General features: G+C 38.6%; 1 protein-coding gene across 2 annotated transcripts in view; it reads right to left on the reverse strand.

The window, feature by feature from the left end:
• Positions 1-7067: 7067 nt before the first annotated feature.
• Positions 7068-26963, reverse strand: part of OLFM3 (olfactomedin 3) — a 202056-nt gene continuing 182160 nt past the window's right edge. For both annotated transcript variants that reach the window (XM_081324623.1, XM_081324622.1), the window contains exons 5-6: positions 10857-10963; positions 7068-8332 (exon numbers count right to left, since the gene is read on the reverse strand). In XM_081324623.1, coding sequence (XP_081180749.1) covers positions 7655-8332; positions 10857-10963 — 785 coding nt within the window. In that variant the 3' untranslated portion in view covers positions 7068-7654. The remainder of the gene's footprint in view (positions 8333-10856; positions 10964-26963) is intronic.

The raw sequence follows: 26963 nt of genomic DNA on the forward strand, positions 1-26963 counted from the left end.
CAGGTAGGTGGCTTTGTGCCTAAGGCAGAATTAGAACCCATGGACTCCACCTGATGTACCAAACTGGTTCCCTGTTCTAAATAACTATTGTAAACAGCTTCAGTATATGTAGCTAAAAAAAAGGATAAAAGCTTCCCCTGTCTTGGTTTCTATATGTCACCTTTGCCAAAATATCCAAATACCTCTATTCTGGAAGAACCCAATCACACTGTGACACATCAATATCGAAAAGGAGAGAAAATAGATGTCTTTATAGGTGTTTTTCCATCTGCAGTTCTCCACTGCTGGGTAGAATGTGTTTAAACCTGTTTGATTACTAAAACACCACCATCCTGTGAATAAGGATTCTGTAATGAAATATTTATTTGCAGCTTGTTTGTATCTTCCCCTCCTGAAGCCATCTCAATTTATTTTCTAGTTTTGTGATTGTGGTGCAAACATGATTATACTTGTGGATCTGGCCTACTGAGGCAGATGGCATTTAGCATCACAAGACTAGTCTAAAAAAATGTTCCCTGAGAGAAGCAATCAAGATTGAAGCATTTTAATCCTGCTGTGCACACAACTCTTTGGGGAATTGATTATTGTCTTTGGCTTGGTGACTGCCAAGAAGACTCATTGGAAGCAGATCTTTCTGTGTTTGGCTTAGTATGTTGTGACACATGCCATCTGTGGAGCAGCAGTCATAATCTTGAGCGTCTCCAGAAAGAACTGCCAAAAGACTTATACCAAGAGCCAGAACAGAAAAAAAATCATTTCCAATTCACGAGCAGAATTTGTAGATGTGATTCCTTTGAGAGAGAGCTGGCTTGGAATGGTTAGTCATAGTTAAACTCCTTCGTATCAGTATGAATCATTGACTTCCAAAATACAAAAGGAAGGATTGCAGGGATATGTGTGTCTGTCAGTGGGAAACGGTGACAGATCTTGCAGTGGATTAAGAGGACAGGTTGTCATTCACATATAGATAGTTCTTGACTTATGGCTGATTGCTTAATGACCATTTGAAGTTACTATGGACTCCAGAATAGGTACTAACGACCAGGAATCAAAGATCTGATGGTTTCCCACCCCTAGTGGTCATGTGATATTTTGGGGCTCAGCAACCATCCATTTTAGACCGTTTGCAACATCCCAAAGCCTCATGACTGCGACTTACAATGTTTTTTATGCCAGAAATAACACTAGCACTTAGACTTATATACCACTTCACAGTACTTTACAGCCCTGTGGTCAGCCTATTGACCCAACAATCTGGGTCCTCATTTTACTGACTTCAGAAGGATGGAAGGCTGAGTCAACCTTGAGCCTGGTGAGATTCAAACTGCTGAAATGATGGCAGTCGGCAGTCAGCAGAAGTAGCCTGCAGTACTGCCTTCTAACTACTGCATCACCATGGCTGTAAAATCGCTATTTATTTTCAATTTCCAGCAAAAAAAATGCTCATTGTGGACAAGGGGTTCTCTTAACAATTATGGTGTTTGCTTAATGATTGTGGCCTTTGCCCTGTGTTTGCTTAAGGGCTCTCACAAAAAAAGCCATAAAATTGACTCTTCACACGATGACTTGATAATGACCAGCATGAATTACGACTCTAATTCCGGTTGTAATTCAAGGACTACCTGTATCTGAATGGCCTGCTAGTCAGTTGGTGAAGTCTCAAATAATCTCCAAAATTCTTCTTGCAGAGTTTTGCCTAGGAAGTGAGTATTTGAAGAACAGAGATTTTATGCAATGGAGACCTGAAGCCAAGGAAAGTCTGCAAGAGCTGGAATCAGTACAGGAAAGTTGGCATGAGATGGTTAGATTTTTTTTTAAAAAAAAAAATCTGGGCAATTTTATATTTGTCCAGTACAAATTCTGTCTCTCTCTTTGTTTGCTCAGTATATTGGCAGATAGAGTGTTAGTTTTGGGATGCTGATCCAACCTCATTAACTGGTTGCAATTAGAGTCTTTTCTTTGTGCTTTTGTGAAAATAAATAGCTTTTCCTCTTGATTACTCCAGTGTTGTTTTTGTAATTGAGCACCATGTACTCATAAATTACTTGAAGTAATGTGGAAACTGGTTAAAAGCAAAATATGGGAGCCATGATTTTAAAAGCTATTTCCTGCTCCGTCTCACCCTGAATCCAGGTGAGTAGAGGACTTCTCCACATTCAAAAACAAATGGTGGCCCTAATACTTCTTAACTAGATGTAACTCTTTTATCTCTTTAACTCTTTTGATTATCTGACCATAACCAAACCCGCTGGAACTCAGGTAGAGCAGACATCAAGATGGAGACCCCAAACAAAGGTCTGTTTCCTAGCACCAGGTCAGCCATCTTATTGGATGAATTGCTGATCTATGTAGCCTATTTAGCCACTTGTTTTGCACACTGAATGAGTAGACTATGGGCCCATCAATACTGCACACAGAATCCAAACTCTATGGTTTATTTTCAAAATACTTTTTTTTGCTTTAGAGACCTAAACCCAATCTGAATTCAGAACATTTGAAGGGACATTCTCATACGAGCCCCCTAGATTATTAAAATTTCTCTGAAAGATGGGTAGATATTTTAAGGGTGCTGCATGTAGGGGTCCCCAACCCCAAGTCTGTGGACTGGTATGGGTTTAGGGCATGCCAGAAACTGGGCTGTGTAAGCAAATGAAGCCCCATCTGTGGGATGCAGACAGCATATGAAACGATGCCCCCTCCAGTCCACAGAAAAACCTCCCTCCACAGAATCAGTCCCTGGTGCCAAAAAAGTTGGGGGCCGCTGATCTACAGTATAGTGGAAAGATGAGATGGGTCCAGTGGAAGGAAAATAAATAAATAAACATTTTTGCCTGAAACAAAGTGCCTGAAACCTCTCATTGACAGCTTATAGTTTTCAGGTATGCAACCAAGCAGTTCTCTATTAGTTAAAATGTTCTCAGGATGCCTATTATATCTGTAGGAAGATGGCCTTCCTTACATAGTTGAACTAGTGACTGCTAGCTGTTCAAGGTAGCAGAGTCAGCAGGGTTGGAATTTAACAATATTTGGAGGGTCACCAGATCTCCACATCTATTTTCTTCCTACAATATATTTTATATGTTATATGAAGCAGCTTGTGGTTTCCACCATTTTTCAATCAAATGACACCCTTTTATTCAAGTGTCTTGCGTTATTATATTAAACAAATAAAGATTGAGGACAGCAGAGCATTAGGGCAACTTGTTTCTGTAAAGGTATGCAAAGTTAAGATTTTCTGGTTGCTTTAGCATCTTTCCCCCCACACTCTTCATTATGCTGTCAGGTAACTGAATGTATATAAATAGCAATAGCTATTTAGACTTATGTACCACTTTATAGTGCTTTATTAAAGGTAAAGGTAAAGGTTACCCCGCACATGCGTGCTAGTCGTTTCCGACTCTAGGGGCCAGTGCTCATCTCTGTTTCAAAGCCAAAGAGCCAGCGCTTGTCCGAGGACGTCTCTGTGGTCATGTGGCCAGCATGACTAGACGCCAAAGGCGCACGGAACGCTGTTACCTTCCCACCGTAGTGGTCCCTATTTTTCTACTTGCATTTTTACATGCTTTCGAACTGCTAGGTTGGCAGAAGCTGGGACGAGTAACAGGCACTCACTCTTTCACGCGGCACTCGGGAATTGACCCGCCAAACTGCCGACCTTCTGATTGACAAGCTCAGCGTCCTAACCCACTGAGCCACCGTGTCCCCTATATAGTGCTTTATAGCCCTCTCTAAATAGTTTACAGTGTCAGCATATTGCCCCCAGCAATCTGGGTCCTCATTTTACCGAACTCGGAAGGATGAAAGGCTGAGTCAACTTAGAGCTGGTCAGGATTGACCTTCAGGCAGTGAGCAGAGTTCGCCTGCAATACTGCATTCTAACCACTGTGCCACCAGGGCTCTAAATCTAATAAAAATTTCACTAGAACAAGGAAAACTCATTTAATGTTGTCTTTCAAGAGCTAGTCAAATAAATAAAAACTGTGGTGTTCTTTTTTAAACTTTGTTTGCTGCCCAGAGTTACATATGTGAGCTGGGAGTCTATATATATTTAATATTTAAATTTGTAATTGAAGATTCTATTTAATATCTATTGAAGAATCTCTGCGGCCTATTTTAAAGGGTCCTGAGGGTAAACAATTGCATGCATTGCCAGGTTTTCCCCAAAATAAGACCCAACCAGAAAATAAGTCTTAGCGTGACTTTTCAAGTTGCTTGTAATATAAGCGCTACCCCCAAAATAAGCCCCAGTTAAGATTGTCAGCCAGCATTTAGTACTGTATTTTCCCCAAAATAAGACCTAACTGGAAAATAAACCCTAATGCGTCTCTTGGAACAAAAATTAATATAAGACCCGGTCTTATTTTGGGGGAAACATGGTAATACAACACAAAACACAACTGAAAAGGAAGGCATATGGAAGGGGGAAAAAGTGAACATGTAAAGAAATAAGCTGGAAATTATAATGGCAATTGAATCTCCAGTAAATGGCAAACTGAAGAGAGGACCACATTGTGTCCAAAAATCTTCCAATTGCAGAAACTGGGTGGTTGAAATCTCTCTGGAGTTAAAGAGAGATCGTGAGATTAATCATACATTATGTGTACCGCTGCATTTTTCAAAATTGATGGCAAGACTCCTGCTTTTGAAATCAGCTGAGAGTCGCTGAATTCCATCGTACTTATAGCTGCTAATGTCGCCATATGGAAACATTTGGTTTGTTCATCTTTTAATCACTTTGTACTTTATATTTTTCTTTGTTTGTTAGTTGCGAAGTCGTGTCCGACCCATCGCGACCCTATGGACAATGTTCCTCCAGGCTTTCCTGTCCTCTACCATCTTCTGGAGTCCATTTAAGCTCATATTTTTTTTCTTTAGCTTTCTTTAAAAAATAAGAACCTTTGGGTTTCAAGTTTTACTAAAATCACCTAGAACTTTAATCTTTTTTTTAAAAAAAGAACAGGTTAATTGTGAGTTTAAAGATTTGGATTTTCTGGAATATACAGCAAGAGTATGATTATTGTTGGCTTTGGAAAGTTTCACCCGGATTAGGGCTCAGATGGAGTCTGATGTAACATTTTGATGTTGATTTAAAGGAATCTCTTCCACAAGAAAAAGTTTAGCTTACACATATACTGCTAAGACTTCTGAAGATTAGCTATTACTGGGCACCAGATACCTACTTTAAAAGGAATGTTTGACTCACAGCAAGAGGACAGTTTTGAACTATTTAACCCTTTATTAGCATTGGCTGGTGTAACTCCAGACTATTAAGCCCCATTGGATAAAACTGAAACTGATTTACAGATGGGATTAAAAATAACAATTTACAAGGGGATGTGGCAATAGTGGATTTACAAATGAAAGATGAGGACTCAAAAATGGAAAAAGAAATGCTAATGATTATAAACCAGACGAGTGCTTTGAATGATTTCTTTATAGAAATTTACAAGAGGGATTTGCTGGAGTTGCTATGTTGGAAGTACAAAGAGGGCTGGATAAAGATGAAGAAAATAACTTTGAGAGAACGGAAGAGGGAAGGACAATGCAAATGCTGGAACTTTCCTTGAGGATTTTAAAGACTATCTGCAAAAAGAAGAAAGAATACAAACTTAATCTATTTGGCCAAGGTTAAAATAATGGACTATTATTTGGAGGAATGTTTAATGGCTTCTTGATTAGGACTGGATGACAATATTTTATTTTATTTCAGGTAATATTTAATTCTTTTGAGGGGTTGTGTGGGATTGAATTTTGATTATTTCAAGAAAGGAAACTGGTGGGGATTTTTTTTTAAAGGAAAGGACGAATGGAGATTGGGTGTAATAGATGTAATCTGTAATAATTCTGCTGTCATTTCTGATAACCCCTTTTGCCTGCTGGGGGTGCTGCTGTTTAATAGGGAGTGAGGATGTTTTAGAGATGGATGTATAAAAACTATGGGAAGATACGGAATGAGAAGATATTTGATTTTATTTTAAGAGACTGATAAGTTCTTAATGTTGATTATATTTGCTGGGGATAAAAGGAGAAGTTTTCTCAGAATGTGTTGGTTTGTTTTAATTTAAAACAAAAATAACTATCCACTCCCACCTCAAAATAAATAATATGGGACAGGAAGCTTGGAAAGTGTCATGAGGAGTGTCCTTGATGCTCATAACTGTTGTATTGCTCCAGCACCATAGAGTTGGAACAGGAGTATTTACCTTTTTCCTAGGCTAATCCATCTAGATCTATCTTAAAATGACAGAATATAACTAAAATCAATATCAGAAATCTTTCTCTCTCTTTTTGTATTCTGAGCTTTTTATTCAGGCAAGAAGACAAATAGCTATTAATTACAAATTCTAAGTCTGCTTTTGCTAGGGTGTAACTCTGAGGTTTTCCAAATTAATGTAGTCTACAATTCCTCCTATGCTGCAAGATGCAAAATTGGAGCCAGACATATCACTTTTCTCATGGCTGGGATTCGTCCAGTTTCTATTCCAGAAACATCCTGCTATGTTCAACCAAATAACTTCACCCCTATATTAATGCCATATTTTTGAAAATTGGTGCCATATCCTGAATGAAATGCTGGCATGTCAATACCCCTTTATGACACATGAAGTAACATTTTAAAATGAAATACTACTCATAGGAGCTGTTTAGTGTGGCACTGGATGTAGACAAGCAACATCCTGTCTGAATTAGATATAAAACTAATTGTGCCAGGCTAGCCCAGAATTTACAAAGACTTTCATACCAGCTTGGGCACAAATGTTGTTGAAACAGGCAAGAAATCCTGATAATCAGTTTTTAAAGTCAAGTTAGCTTTGGGAATATGCTTGAATAAGTCAAGTTAGCTACGGCACAAGGCACAATCAAAGTTTTTGATTCTGAAAGTGAAGACTGAATTCCCTGAGCTATAGCATTAAAAAAATGGGCCATAATCAAGTTTATGATTAAATTTCAATTATATTTTATAAAAAATAATTAACTTTCACAGAAGTGAAGAGATACAGGTACACAATGGCGGACACAATGGTATAAATACAGATCATTGAGAAACTGCTTGCAAGAGATTAAAAACAGACTGTACAGCACCGCATCTGAAAATTGTGTAATAGCCAATGGGATTTTTACTCTTTCTACGCTTAAAGTAATCCAATCCATAACTGATTAATTTTGGAACACTGCCTTTAAAAATTCACACCCTTGCCCCGAAGAATTCTTCTCAATTTCCCCTCAGAAGGTTGCTCAAATATACTTTAACATTGAGCAATTAGTATTATTTTTTAAAAAATGATGATGGTAGAAAAAGACATTCATGCAGTTTTACACCACCGTTAGTCTCTGATTCTAATATAAGGCAGATCATTAATTTTGTTTGTTCTTCTTAAAACGATGTCTTTCCCACTGAAATAAGCATTTAGTACTTTCCATGACAAAGTCAAAGCAGGCTTTGTATACTGTTTAGAAAGATACCAGTATTATGAACTAGGTTGTTTTAAAAGAAAGACTTTGCCATATTTGGAATACATTACATTGTAGAAAAATCCTCCTCCATTAATTTTTTACTGAGAAAGGAAAAAGAATTTAAAAGAAACCCAGCAGGATGCTTTTTGAGTTCGGCACAACGACACTCTTTCGGGTGGCCAAAAGTCCTGATTGACACCTATGTGTCGTCTTCTGTTTTAATAATGTGGAAAAGAGTGACGTTGAATAGGACCTGGTGCCCATTATTCCAGGCATAGAGAGCTCTATCTCTGGCATTGTAGTCAAGCATTGATATATGGAAATATTGATTGTGAAAAGGTATGTCTGTATATTCATACGTGGAGGTTTTTGTCGAGTATGAATAGTAGACCTTGGCTCCGGTTAAGTGGGAATTGGTGACGTACAAGGTGCCACAGATCATGAAAGATTCGCCAGCACTTCGCTTGGGGTACCCGGTATTCCAAGTTTTCATCACTTCTAAGGTATCCTGATTCAGTTGACTGATGACAATGTTGCCTGCATTCTGATTAGTTGCGTAGACAGCCCACAAGCCTATCTCATCGGCCATCAGATCGATATCAGAGAAGCCACCCCAGGTGTAGGGATAAACGTTGTGAAAACCAGCATACTCCAGGCTACGCTGAGCAAGCACCTGCCCAGTATCAAAACTGTACTTGATGATGATGTTGCTCTGATATTTGTTGAAATAGAGAGACCCATTGTAGACAACATGATTAGTTCCTGCCCATTTGAAAGGGAGATTGTATGTCCTGGACTCTGCACCGCTGACAAAATCTGCTATGGATTTGTATTCACGGACAATTTTGTTGTTGGTGTAACTGTCCATATACCAAACCTGAAAGTGAGAAGAAACACATGTGCTTTGGAAAGTCAAATCAATACACTATTTTAAATACTTGTATTATTCATCTCCCTGCCACCCATATTTTGACTTACTTCCAGTAGCAAAAGAAAGCCAAATGCTCAAGAATGGATGCAAACAGTTACCAAAAGTTTTTCAAAATGGTTGCAAAAAAGTGTAGATTTGCCCTTCCATAAATAAGAAAACAATGTATTAAGATTCAGTATTTTAACACTGCAACATCATCTAGGCTACAACTTCATTTTCTTTATTCATGTTGCAGTAAGCCTGTACTCGTTTAAATAATATGAAAGTTATAAATTTCTCTCTATGTGTTATGTAAGCACACCGAGGAGATATCTTACCTTAAAACAAGCCATTTAGATATTTAGTAGCAATAATGGTAGGCACAGTACTATTAGTGTGAACAGGAAGAATCCCTCCCTTCCATAGTGGAGTTGGGGGTGAATGCCAAAAGAAGTAGAACTAAAATGTGGCTTTGGGAATATGTCTATATCTATCATCTATCTATCTATCTATCTATCTATCTATCTATCTATCTATCTATCTATCTATCTATCTATCTATCTATCTATCTATCTATCTATCTATCATATATATGATAGATTCACCTGCCATCAGTCCTTCGTGACCAGCCCATTTCCATTTTATTTATATGTATATATATATATATTCTATTTCCATTTCCATATATATCGTGTTTCCCTGAAAATAAGACCCAACCAGAAAATAAGCCCTAGCTTGATTTTTTTAGCATGCATATAAGCTCTACCCCACCCAAAAGCCCCAATTAAGATCGTCATCAGCCCTGGGGGGTGGGCATGGCCAGCACAGGAGGCAGGGAGCGCGCAGGGTCCAACGGTGTCTGGCAGCGGCCACAGTCTGTGCAGGTAAGTCTGAGTGCTGTAACCACCAGGCTGGCCCTCCAAGCAGATCTGTGTATGAGGGGGAGGCAGGCGATCCCAATGTGTGGCGGCACCAGCAGCAGGTGGAGGCAGAGGCAGGAGGCAGGCGATCTTGTCATGCCACGCAGCTGCCTGCTCTGGCACTGCCATGGGCAAGCCGAGAGATGCCCACCCACTTCGTCCCACCATCTCTTGACTTGTCCGTGGCTGTGCCGGGGCAGGCGGCCATGTGGTGAATAGGGATCACCTGCCTCCCCTATGCCTCTGCCTGCTGCAGTGTGAGGACGAACCTCCCATGGCTGCCTGCCCACTCTGTCACACTGTTTTTCGGCTTATCTACAGTTACTCTGGCAGCTGCATGGCATTTCCAGATTATGTGCCTCCCCCCCGCACATCTGCCTCTGCCTGCTGCTTGGACAGGTAATCAACTCAGCTGTGCTGCAGGGCTGCACAGCCCCGCAGTGCGCTGGGTAAGGGGCCAGCAGGCTGTGGCTGCTGCCAGACACTGTTGGCCCTTGCCTGCTTACCGTCTCTACCCGCGTGCTGGGTGGGTGGGTGCCTAGCTGGACTGATCACCCTGATCACATATATACATACATACATACATACATACACACATACATACATACACACACAGACACACATAACCAGGTCTTATTTTTGGAGAAATATGGTATATGTAATGAATACATACAGACAGTACATACACACACACACAATTTTATATATTTTAATTTTCCCATACTGTTTCATATTTTTATGCTGTATTGTATACTATCCAGAATCCCTCTTTGAGGATGATGAGCAGTTCAGAAATGTGAAATGCAAATCCATAAATCCATCCGTCCTCAAAGATTTGAGGGAGTTCTAAGGTTTACAGTCGTAAAAAAATGTTAAATGCTAAGGTAGTCCTTCTTGCTGAAAATGAGGTCGTAGGGACTGAACATTGTCCATAAAAGTCAGCTGGAAAAGAAAAATGAGGAGACAGAAGGAGAGGTGGACTGACTGAATTCATTATGTATCGTGGAGGAGGTCACAGCTGGCTCTTCTACTGAACAGGTCCACTCCGATTAGAAGGTGAGAATAACATTGTTTGAGAATAATAATAATAATGTTTTTCTGCAAATTCTACTTTAGCATTCCAAAGTTAAAATAAGAAGCCCCTCCTCTCATCTGTCCCCCTCAATCAAGATTTCCATTCTCATTTGGCACGATGATTATGGATGTGAAAACTGCACCCCATTTGCTAGACTTACAGATACAGAAAAGGATTTATTTCTCTCTAGCAATCAAGCTGCATTGGAAGGAAAATGAGATTAGATGTATAAAGATGCTTTGTATGCAGATGGTCCTAGTTCATCTCCAGTCAAATGGATCTCTGTAACTAGTGTTTCCTTGAGCCTTTGGGGAATCATCGCTAGTCAGAATAAACTTTAAGTATAGCAGACATTAAAGTTTAAGACAAGCTTATTTGCCTGTTTATTTAAAACACTTTCATACTGCCATTCATTCTATTTAGAATTTCAGAGATAATAAATCAACTAGAAGAATTCCTCCACGGCTCCCAGCAAGAGAGAATATAAGGCACGTACCCTGTTGTTTTTCTCAGAGGCTAATGGATCTGTCATCCAAGCTCCAAACCGGGTTCCAGATGTCTTGACCGTAATAGGACCGGTGATTTTCATCAATTTGCCGCAGGCTAAAAAATAAAAAGAAATCAGGACATATGGTAACTGCATCCATCTTCCTGGTGGGAGTGGGGATGGATTAAGAAATCAGTTTTGCTTTTAAGTGACCTTCCCCTCACATTTTGTCCCATTCAAAGCAACAGCTTGTTCAGCTTCTCTAAGGAAACAAAGAACTGTTTAGAGGTAGTCCTCGGCTTAAGACTACAACTGAGCCCCAAATTTCCATTGCTAAGCGAGGCAGTTGTTAAGCGAGTAGTCTGTCTCATTTTACAACATTTTCCAAATCACTGCAGTTAAGTGAATTGTGCAGTTGTTAAGCGAATCTGGCTTCCCCCATTGACTTTGCTTGTCAGAAGCCAGCTGGGAAGGTTACAAATGGTGATCATGTGACTCTGGGACTGTCATAAATACATGCTAGTTGTGAAGTGCCCGAATTTTGATCATGTGATCATGGAGATACCACCCAGGTTGTAAGTGTGAAAACCGATCATCAGTCACCGTTTCCAATGCTTTGTAACTTTGAAAGGTTACTAACAAATGATTGTACAACAAAGGACTACCTGTATTTAAAGAACATATAGGTAAACTATGGTCTCTGGATCACCCTTTCCAGCCTTACTACAGTAAACTGTAAAAAAAAAATCAAAAAAAAAAATCAGAGAGGTGTTTTTCTTCCATTTTGAGCAGAAAACACAAAATTATAATGTAAATCCTACAAAAAGCTAGGTCTTTTTTAAAAAAAATGACCCTCCTGTTACAAAGATTTAAGGAAAATACCTAAAGTAAAGGTCCCCAATCCCCGGGCCATGGCCCACTACCGGGCTGTGACCTGTTCAGAACTGAGATGCCCAAAACGGCGGGCGAGTGCATGCGCATCCCCGTTTGTGCAAGCAGCGGGCCAGTGTGTGTGCTCCATTTGCGTGAGTGGTGGGGTGCAATTGGCCACTGCTCGTGCAAATAGGGCTACATATGCATGCGTGCTTGCCTACCGCTCCCGCAAATAGAATTCTCATGCCCGTTTGCCTGCCACTCGCATGGAACCATCCCCCCTCCCCCGTGCACCAGTCCACAAAGCCAGAAAGGTCGGGAAAGCTGTTCTGCTTCTGTTATGCAAAGAGGCATAGAGCAGGAGGGGGAGATTTTATTTTTATTTTTTTAAAAGAGGGATACATGTAAAAAGAGGGCAGCTTTGATCATGGAATTGCAATTCCCATCTTGTGTTTTTTGACTCCTCCCCCCACCAAAAAAGATGCCCTTGATCACATAATCCTGATCTTGGGAGACCTTTTGCCTTTCCTGTGCTGAATTTAGCTGTCCTTCAGCAAAGGCTGTTCCTGCCTACTTTATTTTCTCCTTCTGATTGTTTATAGGCAGGCTAAATGCATGTAAAATGTTGCTTTTCCAGGATGCCTGTGGTGTGATGCCTTGCTAGAGATTCTGCTGTACAAGGGCTGTTGGTCCTTTCCTATTATGCTGAAACGTGATAATGTGTTGCCTTGTTTACTGCAGTTTAATCATATATAACAGTTTTACCTTGCTGTTAGAGACCTTGAACATTCTTACTTATACAGGATATAAATATTTTAAAGAAAGAAAATAAAATGTAGGTTTATGCTCTTGTGTGGCTTTATCACACCCAAATGTATGTGCTTTCCAAGTGGAAGGCTTGTATAGCAGTCTTAATGTTTGGCTTTCCCCCCCCCTTTAATTAGACACTTTAAAGAAGGTATAAATAGAGATATAAAGACAAGAAAAAGGATAAACACAAATGAACAAATAATGAATTTCAAAATATTAAGATTAGTTTTCTATTACACCACTATTTAATTATGAATAGCTGAATATACCATTTCATTTTAAAAGATTAGAAATGACTATTAAGCTCTAAACTGACTATGAAGATCAAGAACCATGGTCAACACAGTATAAATCATGGAATAAGATGATGTGCCACATTAAATTCAATTTATGCTATTAAAAAGTCTGTTCTAATTTAGATATGCTATAAAATTGAAATATGGACATCATGCATACTGAAACATAAATTTTGAGTGAAGTATGAAGGAATGGTTTCTAGTCTGAATCACATTCTATATCAGATTTACTTTCAAGGCACAAAGTTATTCTAAATATAGAAGATATCCCACAATTTAGCATTTCTCCTGAGTGGATCAAATAATCTTTCAAGGAAAAAGCATATAATATCTTTTCAACAGTTAGTACGTATGTGTGTATATATGTTGGGCTTTACAACTTTGGCATGAAATGAAAGCTAATCTGTTATCCTTCTTATCTTTTCTACTACTTTCTCCTATTGGTATCTTATGATTACAGTATTTTGTTGTTTGTATGTATAATAAGAGCTTATGCAGCAGAGACAAATTCCTTGTGTCTCCAATCACACTTGACCCTAAAGCTATTCTATTCTATTCTATTCTATTCTATTCTATTCTATTCTATTCTATTCTATTCTATTCTATTCTATTCTATTCTATTCTATTCTATTCTATTCTATTCTATTCTATTCCTACTTCTACTCCTATTATCATTACATTTCCAACGATTTTTGGATAATGAATCTTCCAATTAGCTAAGAGAACTGGAGTAGAATACCAACAATAAAATACCTAATACTATTTATTTTTTGTTAGTTTAATATTCAGAGTAAATTTAATGTCCTTCTTCAACTGACTTTCCCACTGTTGTGTATCTATTACTGCATCCCAGTTCTGCGTTTATTGTTCTACAGTCTTTCAGTCTATCATTTGTAAGAGATCTATAGCTAAAGCAAGATGACCTCTAGGTCAGCAGCTGGAAAACAAAGTTATCCCTATCAGAAACACAGTCAACCTATTGGATATAAATGAAACTATAACACAAGTTTTATAGTTGTAGAAGAAACATAAGAACAGAATACAGCATTAAAAACTGAATTGATTTCTACCTTCATCTGAGATCTCTCAAATTAACTACACTTCAGAGATCTGGATTTTGAATCTTCTTTTAAGGGAATGCTATGCTTCTTGTTAACCTTAATAATGTGTGACTAGTGAAATGAAAAGGTGTTGTCTGCTAGCAATGGGTTTGGCATAAGGTTGCCTGCTTTGGGGATTAAATAAGGCAATATTCCCCCATTTTTCTATTTTAATTTAAATTATGTTATGATAGTTTGCTGCCCAGAATCAAATGGATTGAGCTGGGAGTTAGAGAAATTGAATAAAACGATTAAACAAATATTTCCCCATTCTGCTTTTCATTATTGCTTTTTTCTTATTTACTCCATATGTCTGACAAATTCCATTCAAAGGGAATAAAATATCTAGCTTAATGGGATTTATTTAGCAGTGAGAAATATATACAATATATATAGATTCAGGTCCAGGATTTATTTCTAACAGCAGTTCTTGCTATATTCAACTACATTCAAACTGGATTTTTAAGAATTTCCATATACACTGAACAAAGTAGGGCTGCCAAAAATGTGCCAATTGTAATTTATTACCAATTAGTTTTTAAATGTTCTGCATATATGTGTTTTTAAAAGACATGTTTAAAAAAATTCATTAAATTACCGGTACTTTTCAAATGAAAAATAAACTATTTTTAAAAGACATGTTTAAAATGCATTAAACTACTTTTCAAATGAATATCTTGACATAAATACAGAGATATTGTTTTTAAATTGAAGATGAAAGTGAAATCAGGAGACAATGAACTCTTTAAAAATGTTTATAAATATGGCATAATCCTGATACACTATAATGGATGTGTCCTTGGAAATTTGCTGCATATTTTTTTTTAGCAAAGTATAGGTTGCAATTATTTTTTCATTTGCTTATACCTCATTATTTGCAGACCTTCATGCCTAAGGCAGGACTAGAACTCAGTCTCCTGGTTTCTAGGTTGGTGCCTTAACCACTAAACCAAACTGAACAGACTATCTCAATTAGCCATTTTCCTTTACTTATAATGAGAAAAATGCTCCAATAATTTGCCTTAAGACATCACATTCATTGCCAAACCAAATGAATAGGGAGAAAATAAGTTGGAACTAAATAGACCTTGAAGATTAAAAATGAGGCAGGCAGGAAGCAAATGTCACAGAACTGTGCATATCTTCTCGTCCCTTTCCAGAAATGCGTAGTATTGCGATGAGTTTGCTCTAAAAGTTTCCCTTCAAATGGCAGCTAGTGAAGCAATGCAGGAAGAGGCCTTACATCCTTTTGCCTTTGAGGTCCCAAATGAAGTGGGATAGACAGAGGAAGAGACCAGAGGGAGCTATTAACTTTGGCATTAACTCCATTCCCATAGTGTGTAGTTTCAGCTACAAATTCTGAGGAGTTAAGTACACTACTTGGATACCATGTAAGCTTTAAGTAAAGGCTTGACAGTGACTGGGATGACCACAGAATAAAGTCCACTACGGCTCCTGGTTTAGTTTTTCAACTTTGTTTTAAATCCAGTGATTCTGCTTTCCTAAATAAGGTCCTGATTAAGTAATATATTTACATTTCTCTCCTGGGTTTAACATAAAGGTGCCTAAACCGAGTCACACAATTTCCCAAAGTCACTTTATAAAGGGAGGTGAGTGGCATAATAAATGTAATCATCATCATCATCATCATCATCATCATCATCATCATCATCATCTCAGATGCTACCTTAAGAGCTCATAGGTCCTTGCTTAGGACTTGAACTGTTAAGTTTTTACCAGTTCCAGACTGTGAATTGAATTAAAAGAAATAACAACAACAACAACAACAATAATAATAAAAACTGCATGCAACCTCCCCAAATATGTGGAATTCAATCCCAAAATCCAAAAGGTGCCCCCACTTGACAATTTAAGTTGGAAAGAGCAATAAGGGGGATCAACAATAGGAATGTCTTTTTTAATTTTTATTTTATTTTACTGATTTATTTACTAATTTATATTATTTTATTTTACATCAAATGCTTCTTTGTCCAGGTTCAGCCTACTTACTGGAGTAAGGACTTCTATATAGCACTGAAAGCCCCACTGTGACCTCAGTCCCTCATCCTGGCTACTTAGGACACTGCGTAAGGCCTAAGGTTGGAAACCAGGCACACAGCAACATTTTTTTTCCTTTTACTCCTGTGTCCCCAAAAACTTACGGTAATATCTAAAAACAACAATAACAACAACAAAGGCTGTTTGTGTGCATTAATTTAGGGAACACATACCACTAAGTGAATAGAGTGGAATAATGGAATATTTTGCACAAATATGTTGGCTGGTTTGTCGAATATAACAAGAGCAATATACAATGTGAGTAAAGTATGCATAGAACAATGAAATGCCAAGTATATTGTTCAAGGTTGAACAAGGAGTCAGACAAGCTGTTTGTTGCCCTCATGTTGTTGTTTAATGCATTTGTGGACAATATAAAAGGAATGTTTGTAATAACATGAGAGCGGTTTTGCCCTCTAGCAGGTGACTGAGAAATGTGCGAATAGTGGAAAGAAACCTTATTGCATAAAGAACACAATAAAGTTAATTTAAATAAAAATATTTAAATAATGTAATATTTTATATGAATATGAAGTTGAAAATAGGTTGCTGAATGTGATACTAGCTGTCTATAGAAGAAGTAAAGCATGTGAAAACCAATGGAATACTCTTATATACTATTATACACACCCATACATTTATATTTATTATGCCATATTATACTATCTTATGTTATGTCAGGGGTGTCATGCTGAAACTGCGCCCATCCCATTGCCAGCAATAGAAAAAAAAGTCACGATACATCGCGACACATCATGTGACGTTGCGAGTTTGACACCCCTGTGTTATGTTTTTATATTTATTTTTAAATGGTTTAGAATGAGCACGAAATAAGGCAAATATTTATGTTATCCCCTTGGTTGTTTAACGTATTTGTAGAAAAATGAATACAAAATTATTGTGGTGACATTAGAAGCCTGCTGTTTGGAGATCTCAATGTATATGCACATGACACCGTGTTACTGAGAATTTAAATGATTTGCAGAAATATATCTAAATGGTTAAAAAAAACTAGAGAAAGAGAAAAATTAGCATATGTTGGTAAAATATTAATTAAAAATGGGATAAAATGAATGGAACAATTTTAATACATCTAAATGTGGGTAGAAATGTAGAGTAGTTATATATGATCTGCTTTAAGGAATAAATGTTTTCCAAAGAAGTATTCTGCCCCCGAAAATGAATAATCTGTATCAAAGAAGTTCACTGATATGTGTCGGTTACATAAAATGAATGAAACTGAAACTGAAAATCAACTACATAAATGAAAAATTTAGTAAGAATGTTCATTTAAACTAGTTTGACTTATTGTTATTCTCTTTTTCTTATCTCAGACTTTTACTTTCTTTGGCTTAGTATTTTTTCAAACTCTTTCTCTGCACTCTGAGTAATGTTGCATATTTCAAAGGGAAAATAGAACAATGCACCTGTGTCTATGAAAAATTATGATCATTAGCATCACATTAGAAAGCCAACTCCCAAAAGTTATAAATCAAACTTAAAGGGAATCCTTTAAATGGCCTTATTAGAAATGGCAGTTTCCATGGAGCAAGCTCATAGGACCAACACGTTTGGTATACTGTCTAAGTTGACAGAATGTGCTTAACTAGCCTGTGAACCTGAGGAATGGATTGGACAGGCTTTCTGTGATTATGGTATGTTTGGTCCCTGTTTGATATCCATCTGATACATCTTTCTAGCAGATCTGAGTTTGTACTGATGTTTGGTTAAAAAAGAAAAAGGATGTAACAGTCATAGTTTAGCACATAAGGGAGGTATAAGCTTTATTAAACCAACAAAGGAGTCAACGGGGTCTGACAGAAGAAGTCTGTCTCCACAAGGAAAATACTCAGAGGAACAAACCCAGTGGAAGACAATAATAATGAAAAACTAGAGGCATACAAGACATTCTTTTCCATGGTCTCGCAGAAGAAACAGTCTCTAAATCTCCAGAACATTAATAAATCCTGACTTCAGCAAGAAATCAGCAAGGTATGTCATTAGAGTCTGTTTACTAAGTTAATTAAGATATGAACTGGATGTTGTGGCAATGAACTGGTTAGATAGCCAGCTTAAAAACTAGACCAGAAAAATCATAATATATTAATTAAATTTATTGGCCACCATCTTACTACAGGATAACTCTGATCAATAATTGGAGCTGAGAGAGGCTTCCGGATGGCAAGGCGACGCCGGAGGCAGCCATTTCTTGGCTGTCAGCCTCGCAGCTCCGTAGAGCCGCCGAAAACAGCGTCGATCAGCTGTTCGGCCGCTCGGAAGCCCCCACCTCAGGAGAAGAGGAGGGGGTGAGCGTCCAGGTAGGGGTAGAGCTCTCCGGGGCCGCCAGAACTTAGAGTTTTGGTGGCGGAAGGATTGAGCCCCCCCGAAGCCTGTGCATGCTCCGGACTGCGAGGCGTCTCTGCTCCGGGTTTTTTGGAGCAGAACAGGGTGTTCGCAACCATCCCTGCTAGCAAGGAAGAGCTTATGAGAACGAGGACGCAGGCAGAGCGATGCAGGAGATTTTGGTGAAGATGATGTTTTGATCTTTAACTCAATGGACTTTGCTGAATCTGCATGTGAAAGTGAGTAGTTAACAATAGAGGGTGAAAATGGCGACTATATCTTCTAAAGTTCCTGCCCTGAGGCAGCAGTCTTCGGTGAAAACTTTATTGTCCTCTGCATCTGAATCTGTATCAGCTTTTACAGTAAATGATTTGCAGAGTTTGCTCCAAGAAACTATGGAAAAGCAAATGCAACAATTTGTTGAGATAATGGAGAAAAAGTTGGAGGAGAAGTTTACAGAGAAATTAGCAGAAATGAGAGCAGACATCACATCTGCAATGTTAAATATGGCTAAAAGCATTGAGATTTTGGAGGAAAAAGTGGAAGATCTTGTTCAAAATGATACTAGAATGGAAGCCAAAATGACAGAAACTGAAAATATGATAGCGAAAATGGATTATGATTTGATTTCAACACAGTATTTTCAGATGGAGCTTGCTTTGAGAATCAGAGGCCTAAAAGAAAATCCTAAGGAAAATTTGACGAAAATGGTTTCTGAGGTTTTGGAAGGGGTGTTGGAGCGACCAGCAGATGAAATAATGGAAGATATAGATAAAACCTTCCGTGTTAATTCGTGGATTGCAAGACAAAGGAAATTACCCAGAGATGTGGTGGTTTATTTCACAAAGAGAAAGATTAGAAATGAAGTTATCCAGGCCTCCTATAATATTGATTTTGTAATGGATGAGCAAAAAGTTTTGATTTTAAAAGAGATTCCTGCAAGAATTTTAAGAATAAGGAAGGAATTTGCTTTTTTGACACAAGAATTGAGACGACGTGATATTAAGTTTAGATGGCAAATACCAGAGGGTATGGTGGTGACTTATGAAGGTACAAGGCATTGTCTTACCACGGTGGTTCAGGCACGTGACTTTTACAGTAATGTTTTAAAAGCAGTCCCCATATCGTCTTTGGAGTCTACAAAGAAAAAAGGTGACAGAGAGCCTCAACGTTCCAGAGAGAATCCACAAGATGTTGAAGGGCTAACGCAGACAGATATGAAAGTTACAGGAGTGGGTCAAATTTCATCACCACGGGAGAAGGCCAGAAATTGGAAGAGGTGTGCTGCTTCTGGAAGAATGAAGCAAACCTGAGGATTTAGTTGCATAATTGCAAGAGATAATAATGTAATAAGGATGCTAGAAGGATTAAGTATGTGGGGATTCATTTTTCACCCTTATAAAATAATTATATAATATTTTGTGTTGCTTTAGTTTGAAGATGATTATGAAAATTTAATTGGGAAGATTTGTAGTAGTGTTTATTGATATTCTGTAGGTTATGCTTTGTTATTTCGATGGAAAGTTTTAAGCCTGGAAGGTAGTGTATGGTATTTTAAGTTGTATAATATATTAGGAGAAGGAAAGGTTGTATTAATTTGGTTTTAGTATGTTAAAGTCTAGTTGGATAGAAGAATAGTTTTATAAAACTGATATAAATTGTTTTATGTGTGATTGAAATTAATTTGTAATACTTTTATGGGCAATATTGGAGTAGGTAATAGAATATAAGAATATAAGAATATAAGAATGATGTGATTATATAAAAAAATTAAGTTTGGAAGTAATCTATGGTATTTTAATTTGTATAATATATTAGGATAATATGAATTTAAGGTATTATTTTGTATTTGAATAATCATTGATATGATATATATATGTATGTTTGGAATTTACCTATATGAGTTAAAGTTTGATAGTTTGAATAGCTTAGGATTGTTTGCGTAAGTTAGATTATGATTGTTTGTTTGTATTTTTACACCCTGTGTATTGGTATTAGATTGGAAAGTATTATTTTGTATTTGTATAATTATTGATATGATATATATATATATATGTCTGAAGTTTTCTTATATGAGTTAAAGTTTGGTAGTTTAAATAGTTTAGGATTGTTTGCGTAAGTTAGATTATGATTGTATTTTTATACCCTGTATTTTGCTCTGGGAAGCCGGGGGGGGGGGGGAAGGGAGGGAGGGGTTGGGGAGGGGGAAGAGGGTGGGGGGGAGGGAGTTGGGAGGGTTTTTTTTTTCTTTTTTTGGTTTGCTAAAGATAAAATATATTATAAAACTTTTTAATAAAAAAAATTGGAGCTAAGAATAGGTGAAGCATCACAACATTTCAACATTTTGTAGCAACTTGGATTAAGAGCTGAAAGGAATGCTGACCAGATTTGAGATGACATAAATAGGGATAGCTAATTGCCTAAAGAAGGGATGCGGTGGCTCAGTGGGTTAGGATGCTGAGCTTTTCAATCAGAAGGTCGGCAGTTTGGTGGGTCGAATCCCGAGTGCCGCATAACATAGTTGAGCGCCTGTTACTCGTCCCAGCTTCTGCCAACCTAGCAGTTCGAAAGCATGTAAAAATGCAAGTAGAAAAATAGGGACCACTACAGTGGGAAGGTAACAGCGTTCCATGCGCCTTTGGCGTCTAGTCATACTGGCCACATAACCACGGGGACATCCTCGGACAAGCGCTGGCTCTTCGGCTTTGAAACAGAGATGAGCACCGGCCCCTAGAGTTGGAAACGACTAGCACGCATGTGCGGGTGAACCTTTACCTTTGTTAATTGCCTAAAATAAAACAATTAAAAGAAGCTGTGCTGGACAAGGTAGCATGGAAAACACTTGCCTATAAAGTCAACAAAGTTGGACAGGACTAAATGGTTAAAAACAAACAAATACAGAAATAAAATTCAAAACAATTTGTGGTAGATTAGAAAATACCAGTCTGAAGTTTAACGAAAATAGAAAATAGACTTTTCTAGCCTGTTTTATCTATGTTTTCTGCTACAATACTTTGGAAAATCCTATTGGGGAATACCCCTTCATGGATTACTGCCTTGTTGTGGTGAAGGGGCTTGCGTAATTCAATGAAGCTATGAGCTATGCCATGCAGGGCCACCCAAGACGGAAAGGTCATAGAAGAGAGTTCTGACAAAACGTGATCCACTGGAGAAGGAAATGGCAACCCACTCCAGTATCTTTGCCATGAAAACCCTATGGACAGTACCAAAAGGCAAAACAATATGATGCTGGAAGATGAGCCCCTCAGGTCGGAAGGCGTCCAATATGCTACTGGGGAAGAGCAGAGGGCTAGTACTAGTAGCGCCAGAAAGAATGAAGCAACTGGGCCAAAGCCAAAAGGATGCTCAGCTGTGGATGTGTCTGGTGGTGAAAGGAAAGTCCGATGCTGTAAAGATTTTTTTCTCCATAGGAACCTGGAATGTAAGATCCATGAATCAAGGAAAGCTGGACATGGTGAAACAAGAGATGACAAGACTGAACATCGACATCTTAGGTATCAGCGAAGTAAAATGGACAGGAATGGGTGAATTTAATTCAGATGACCATCAGGTATACTACTGCGGGCAAGAATCCCTCAGAAGAAATGGAGTAGCCTTCATAGTCAATAAACGAGTAGGAAAAGCAATACTTGGATACAATCCTCAAAATGACAGAATGATCTCAGTTCGAATCCAAGGCAAACCATTCAATATCACAGTAGTCCAAGTCTATGCCCCAACCACCAGTGCTGAAGAGGATGAAATTGACCAGTTCTATGAAGCCCTACAGCACCTTATAGAACTAACACCAAAAAATGATGTCCTTATCATCATGGGGGATTAGAATGCTAAAGTAGGAAGCCAAAAGATAACTGGAATAACAGGCAAGTTTGGCCTTGGAGTACAAAATCAACTTCCCATTGTCCCATGCGCTCCCACAGGGAGTGCCTTCTTAGGGTACCGCCGGTCAAGGAATGCCGGCGGGTTATCCCCAGGGGAAGGGCGTTCTCTGTGGGCGCGCCGGCCCTTTGGAACCATCTTCCCATGGAGCTTAGGACTGCCCCCGACCTTCGCTCATTTCGCAGGGATTTGAAAACTTGGCTTTTTGAGCTGTCTGGCCCAGACTGAGGGGTTTTAATTATTTATTAATGGGGTTTCAGTTTAAATTCAGGGACTTAATTTAATTTTAGTTTTAATCGATTTTAACTTTGTATGTATGTATTTTTAATTTTTCCCTGTAAACCGCCCTGAGTCCTACGGGAATAGGGTGGTATACAAGTTTAAATAATAAATAAATAAATAAATAAATAAATAAATAAATAAATAAATAAATAAAATGAAGCAGGGCACAGGCTGATAGAATTTTGTCAAGAGAATACGAAGGTCATAGCAAACACTCTTTTCCAACAACCCAAGAGACGGCTCTACACATGGACATCACCAGATGGTCAACACAGAAATCAGATTGACTATATGCTCTGCAGCCAAAGATGGAGAAGCTCTATACAGTCAGTAAAAACAAGACCAGGAGCTAACTGTGGCTCAGACCATGAGCTTCTCATTGCAAAGTTTAGGCTTAAACTGAAGAAAGTAGGGAAAAGCACTAGGCCACTCAGGTATGAATTAAATCATATCCCTGTTGAATATACAGTAGAGGTGACAAATAGATTTAAGGAATTAGAGCTGATGAACAGAGTGCCTGAAGAACTATGGACAGACGTTCGCAACATTGTAGAACAGGGTAGCAACCAAAACCATCCCAAAGAAAAAGAAATGCAAGAAAGCAAAATGGCTGTCTAAGGAAGCTTTGCAAATAGCTGAGGAAAGGAGGGAAGCGAAAGGCAAGGGAGAAAAAGAAAGTTACGCCCAATTGAATGCAGAATTCCAAAGAATAGCTAGAAAAGATAAGAATGCCTTCTTAAATGAACAGTGCAAAGAAATAGAAACAATAGAATAGGGAGGACCAGAGATCTTTTCAAGAAAATTGGAGAGATGAAGGGAACGTTTCATGGAAAAATGGGCATGGGACCTAACAGAGGCAGAAGAGATTAAGAAGAGGTGGCAAAATTACACAGAAGAACTACACAAGAATGAGCTTAACGTCCCTGATAATCACAATGAGGTGGTCACTGACCTCGAGCCAGACATCCTAGAATGTGAAGTGAAGTGGGCCTTAGAAAAGCTGAGCAACAATAAAGCTAGTGGAGGTGACAGTATTCCAGCTGAGCTATTCAAAATCTTAAAAGATGATGCAGTAAAAATGCTACACTCAATTTTCCAGCAAATTTGGAAAACTCAACAGTGGCCACAGGATTGGAAAAGATCAGTTTACATTCCAATTCCAAAGAAAGGCAGTCCCAAAGAATGTTCAAACTATCGCACCATTGCACTCATTTCTCATGCTAGTAAAGCTATGCTTAAAATCTTACAAGCTAGACTCCAGCAGTATGTGGATCGAGAACTACCAGAAGTACAGGCAGGATTTCGAAGAGGCAGAGGAACTAGAGATCAAATTGCCAACATACGCTGGATCATGGAGAAAGCTAGAGAGTTCCAGAAAAACATCTACTTCTGCTTCATTGACTATGCTAAAGCCTTTGATTGTGTGGATCATAACAAACTGTGGCAAGTTCTTAAAGAGATGGGCGTACCAGACCACCTTATTTGTCTCTTGAGAAACCTATATGTGGGCCAAGAAGCAACAGTGAAAACTGGACACGGAACCACTGATTGGTTCAAAATTGGGAAAGGAGTCCGGCAAGGCTGTATACTGTCACCCTGCCTATTTAACCTATATGCAGAGCACATCATGAGAAAGGCAGGGCTAGATGAATCAAAAGTTGGAATTAAGATTGCCGGAAGAAATATCAACAACCTAAGATACGCAGATGATACCACTCTAATGGCAGAAAGTGAAGAAGAACTAAAGTGCCTCTTGTTGCGGGTGAAGAAGGAGAGTGCAAAAGTTAGCTTGAAACTTAACATTAAGAAAACCAAGATCATGGCATCCGGCCCTCTCAATTCCTGGCAAATAGATGGGGAAGAAATGGAGGCAGTGACAGATTTTATTTTCCTGGGCTCCAAGATCACTGCAGATGGGGACTGTAGCCAAGAAATTAAAAGACGCTTGCTCCTTGGGAGGAAAGCCATGGCAAATCTAGACAGCACACTAAAAAGTAGAGATATCACCCTGTCAACAAAAGTGTGTATAGTCAAGGCTATGGTCTTCCCAGTTGCAATATATGGCAGTGAAAGTTGGACCATAAAAAAGGCTGAGCGCCAAAGAATTGAGGCCTTTGAACTGTGGTGCTGGAGAAGACTCCTGCAAGTCCCTTGGACTGCAAGGCGATCAAACCAGTTAGTCCTAGAGGAGATCAACCCTGACTGCTCTTTAGAAGGCCAGATCCTGAAGCTAAAACTCAAATATTTTGGCCACCTAATGAGAAGGAATGACTCACTGGAGAAGAGCCTAATGCTGGGAAAGATTGAGGGCAATAGAAGAAGGGGACGACAGAGAATGAGGTGGCTGGATGGAGTCACTGAAGCAGTAGGCGTGAGCTTAAATGGACTCCAGAAGATGGTAGAAGACAGGAAGGCCTGGAGGAACATTGTCCATAGGGTCACGATGGGTTGGACATGACTTCGCAGCTAACAACAACAATTTGGGGAATAAATCCACTTAGGGTTAAAGTTAGGTCTCCACAAATTCGGAGAGCAAAATGGACAATGCCAATGGATCTGGAGCGCATGAGTATGCTTAGGAGTGTAGTGACTTTTCGAGCCTGCCTCTTCTACATTTCCAGGTACAATACATCAGAAAATCCATGGGGGGGGGGGGCGGGGAGATTATGTCTCCATGAATTCAGAGAGCAAAATGGACAATGCCAATGGATCTGGAGTGCATGAGTTTGCTTAGATGTGTAATAACTTTTTGAGCCTGCCTCATCTACATTTCCAGGTAAAATACATGAGAAAATCCATGGGGGGCGGGGAGATTATGTCTCCATGAATTCGGAGAGCAAAATGGACATTGCCAATGGATTCAGAGCACATGGGTATGCTTACGAGGGCACTGAGTTTTCGAGTCTCACTGCCTGGTTTTTCCAATGGGCCTGGAGGCCCCAGGGTGATATAGAGCCCAACAAGTGGTTGGATTCACTGTTGTTGCCAGGGAGGGTGGCGGTTTCTGGTCTTTTGTGTTGTGGCTTTATTACTGTAAGCCATCTGGAGTCAGCGGGAGTGAGTTGGGCAGCTTTTTAATTTTTAAATAATGAATGAACAAACAATAAATTAAAAAATAATAAGCAAATAAATTTGCTTTTATCTGAAATAGCCTGTCTTTTTGAATTCCTGTGAATGTATTGAGGAAATGCCACTGAGGACATATCTGGTCACTAAGGATGACAATGATGTTTTCTAGAAGGCTGCTAAACTGGTGTCTCTAATGCTTCCAGAAGTAAAGTAATGTACAACGAAACCATCACCTTCTGAGATGAACTGCAAACATTAGAAACCATGAATGCATTCTGGCACTTACTGATAATGCACCTTTACAGTTTCTAATAAGCGTCTCTCGCCATTATTTTTATAGCCAAGGACTGTCAGTAAGACAAATGTCTCCACTGCCTCTGTCCATTAGGGATATAATTTGGGATGTGAAGTGATCTGATTGCCAAATACATTTCCTGCAGTAGTGGAGATGGTTGGCAGGTATTCACAGGGGTTGTGTCTAAGCGTTGGAACCAGTTTAAGTGCCAACGTAGTCTCAAAGCACATAGAAGATCTGTGTTTTATTCTCCAGCTAAAGAAAGAAAAGTCCTGCATGCATTTCCCCCAGACAGTGAGAGATCTGTTGTTCTTGTCCCTTTGGGATCTACCTAGACCTTCACAAAAAGGAGCATCAGAAGAACAAACTTTGATGCTTAATTTTCCAAAGGATCACACAATTTTGTCAGCTTTCATTTTCTGGGCGCAATATTTTCCCCTTGAATAACTAGCACATGCTGGCCATTACACGCCCACAGCTTATTTCATCAATTCTGCATAATTCATACCTTATAAATTCCTTCGGGGGAAGTTTCATCATTCCTAATAGAATGTTATGAACCTTTCCTCTTTTTCCTCAACCTCTTTTGCATATGTTTCCTCAATGAAATGGCAGGTGATTTAAGTATTTCTAGTGACAACAGGAGACACTCAAAAGGAAATAACACATGCATACTTTATTTCTCCTCCAGTTCATTTAGCCATAATCCTTAGTCTACATCTAGTTTCAAAGATATGTCAAGAATTGAAAAGGTAACTGAATCTAAAAGTCCTACTCAATATATTCCCAATTTGCTACCTTGTCTTTAGGAAAACCTTGGATACGTGAAAGAGAAACTATTACAGTATAAAGTTTCTGTATTGGTATCCAGAGTTTACTAGACTAACATTTAGAAATATGTAAAGGATTGGTATGGCTAGCACTGCTAGTTTCTCTTACTGATTAAAAGTATTGCTCATGATTTTGTTGCCAGAAATGAAGGATGATGGTTTTCCATCCAGTTACTTTAGATTATTTGCATTTGCCTTTTTGGATGAATATAATTTAAGTAATATTTTCCTCCATCATTTTTCCCCCACTCCTTATTTAA

Source organism: Vipera berus, assembly GCF_964194415.1.
Source record: "Vipera berus genome assembly, chromosome: 3".
NCBI lineage: Eukaryota > Metazoa > Chordata > Lepidosauria > Squamata > Viperidae > Vipera > Vipera berus.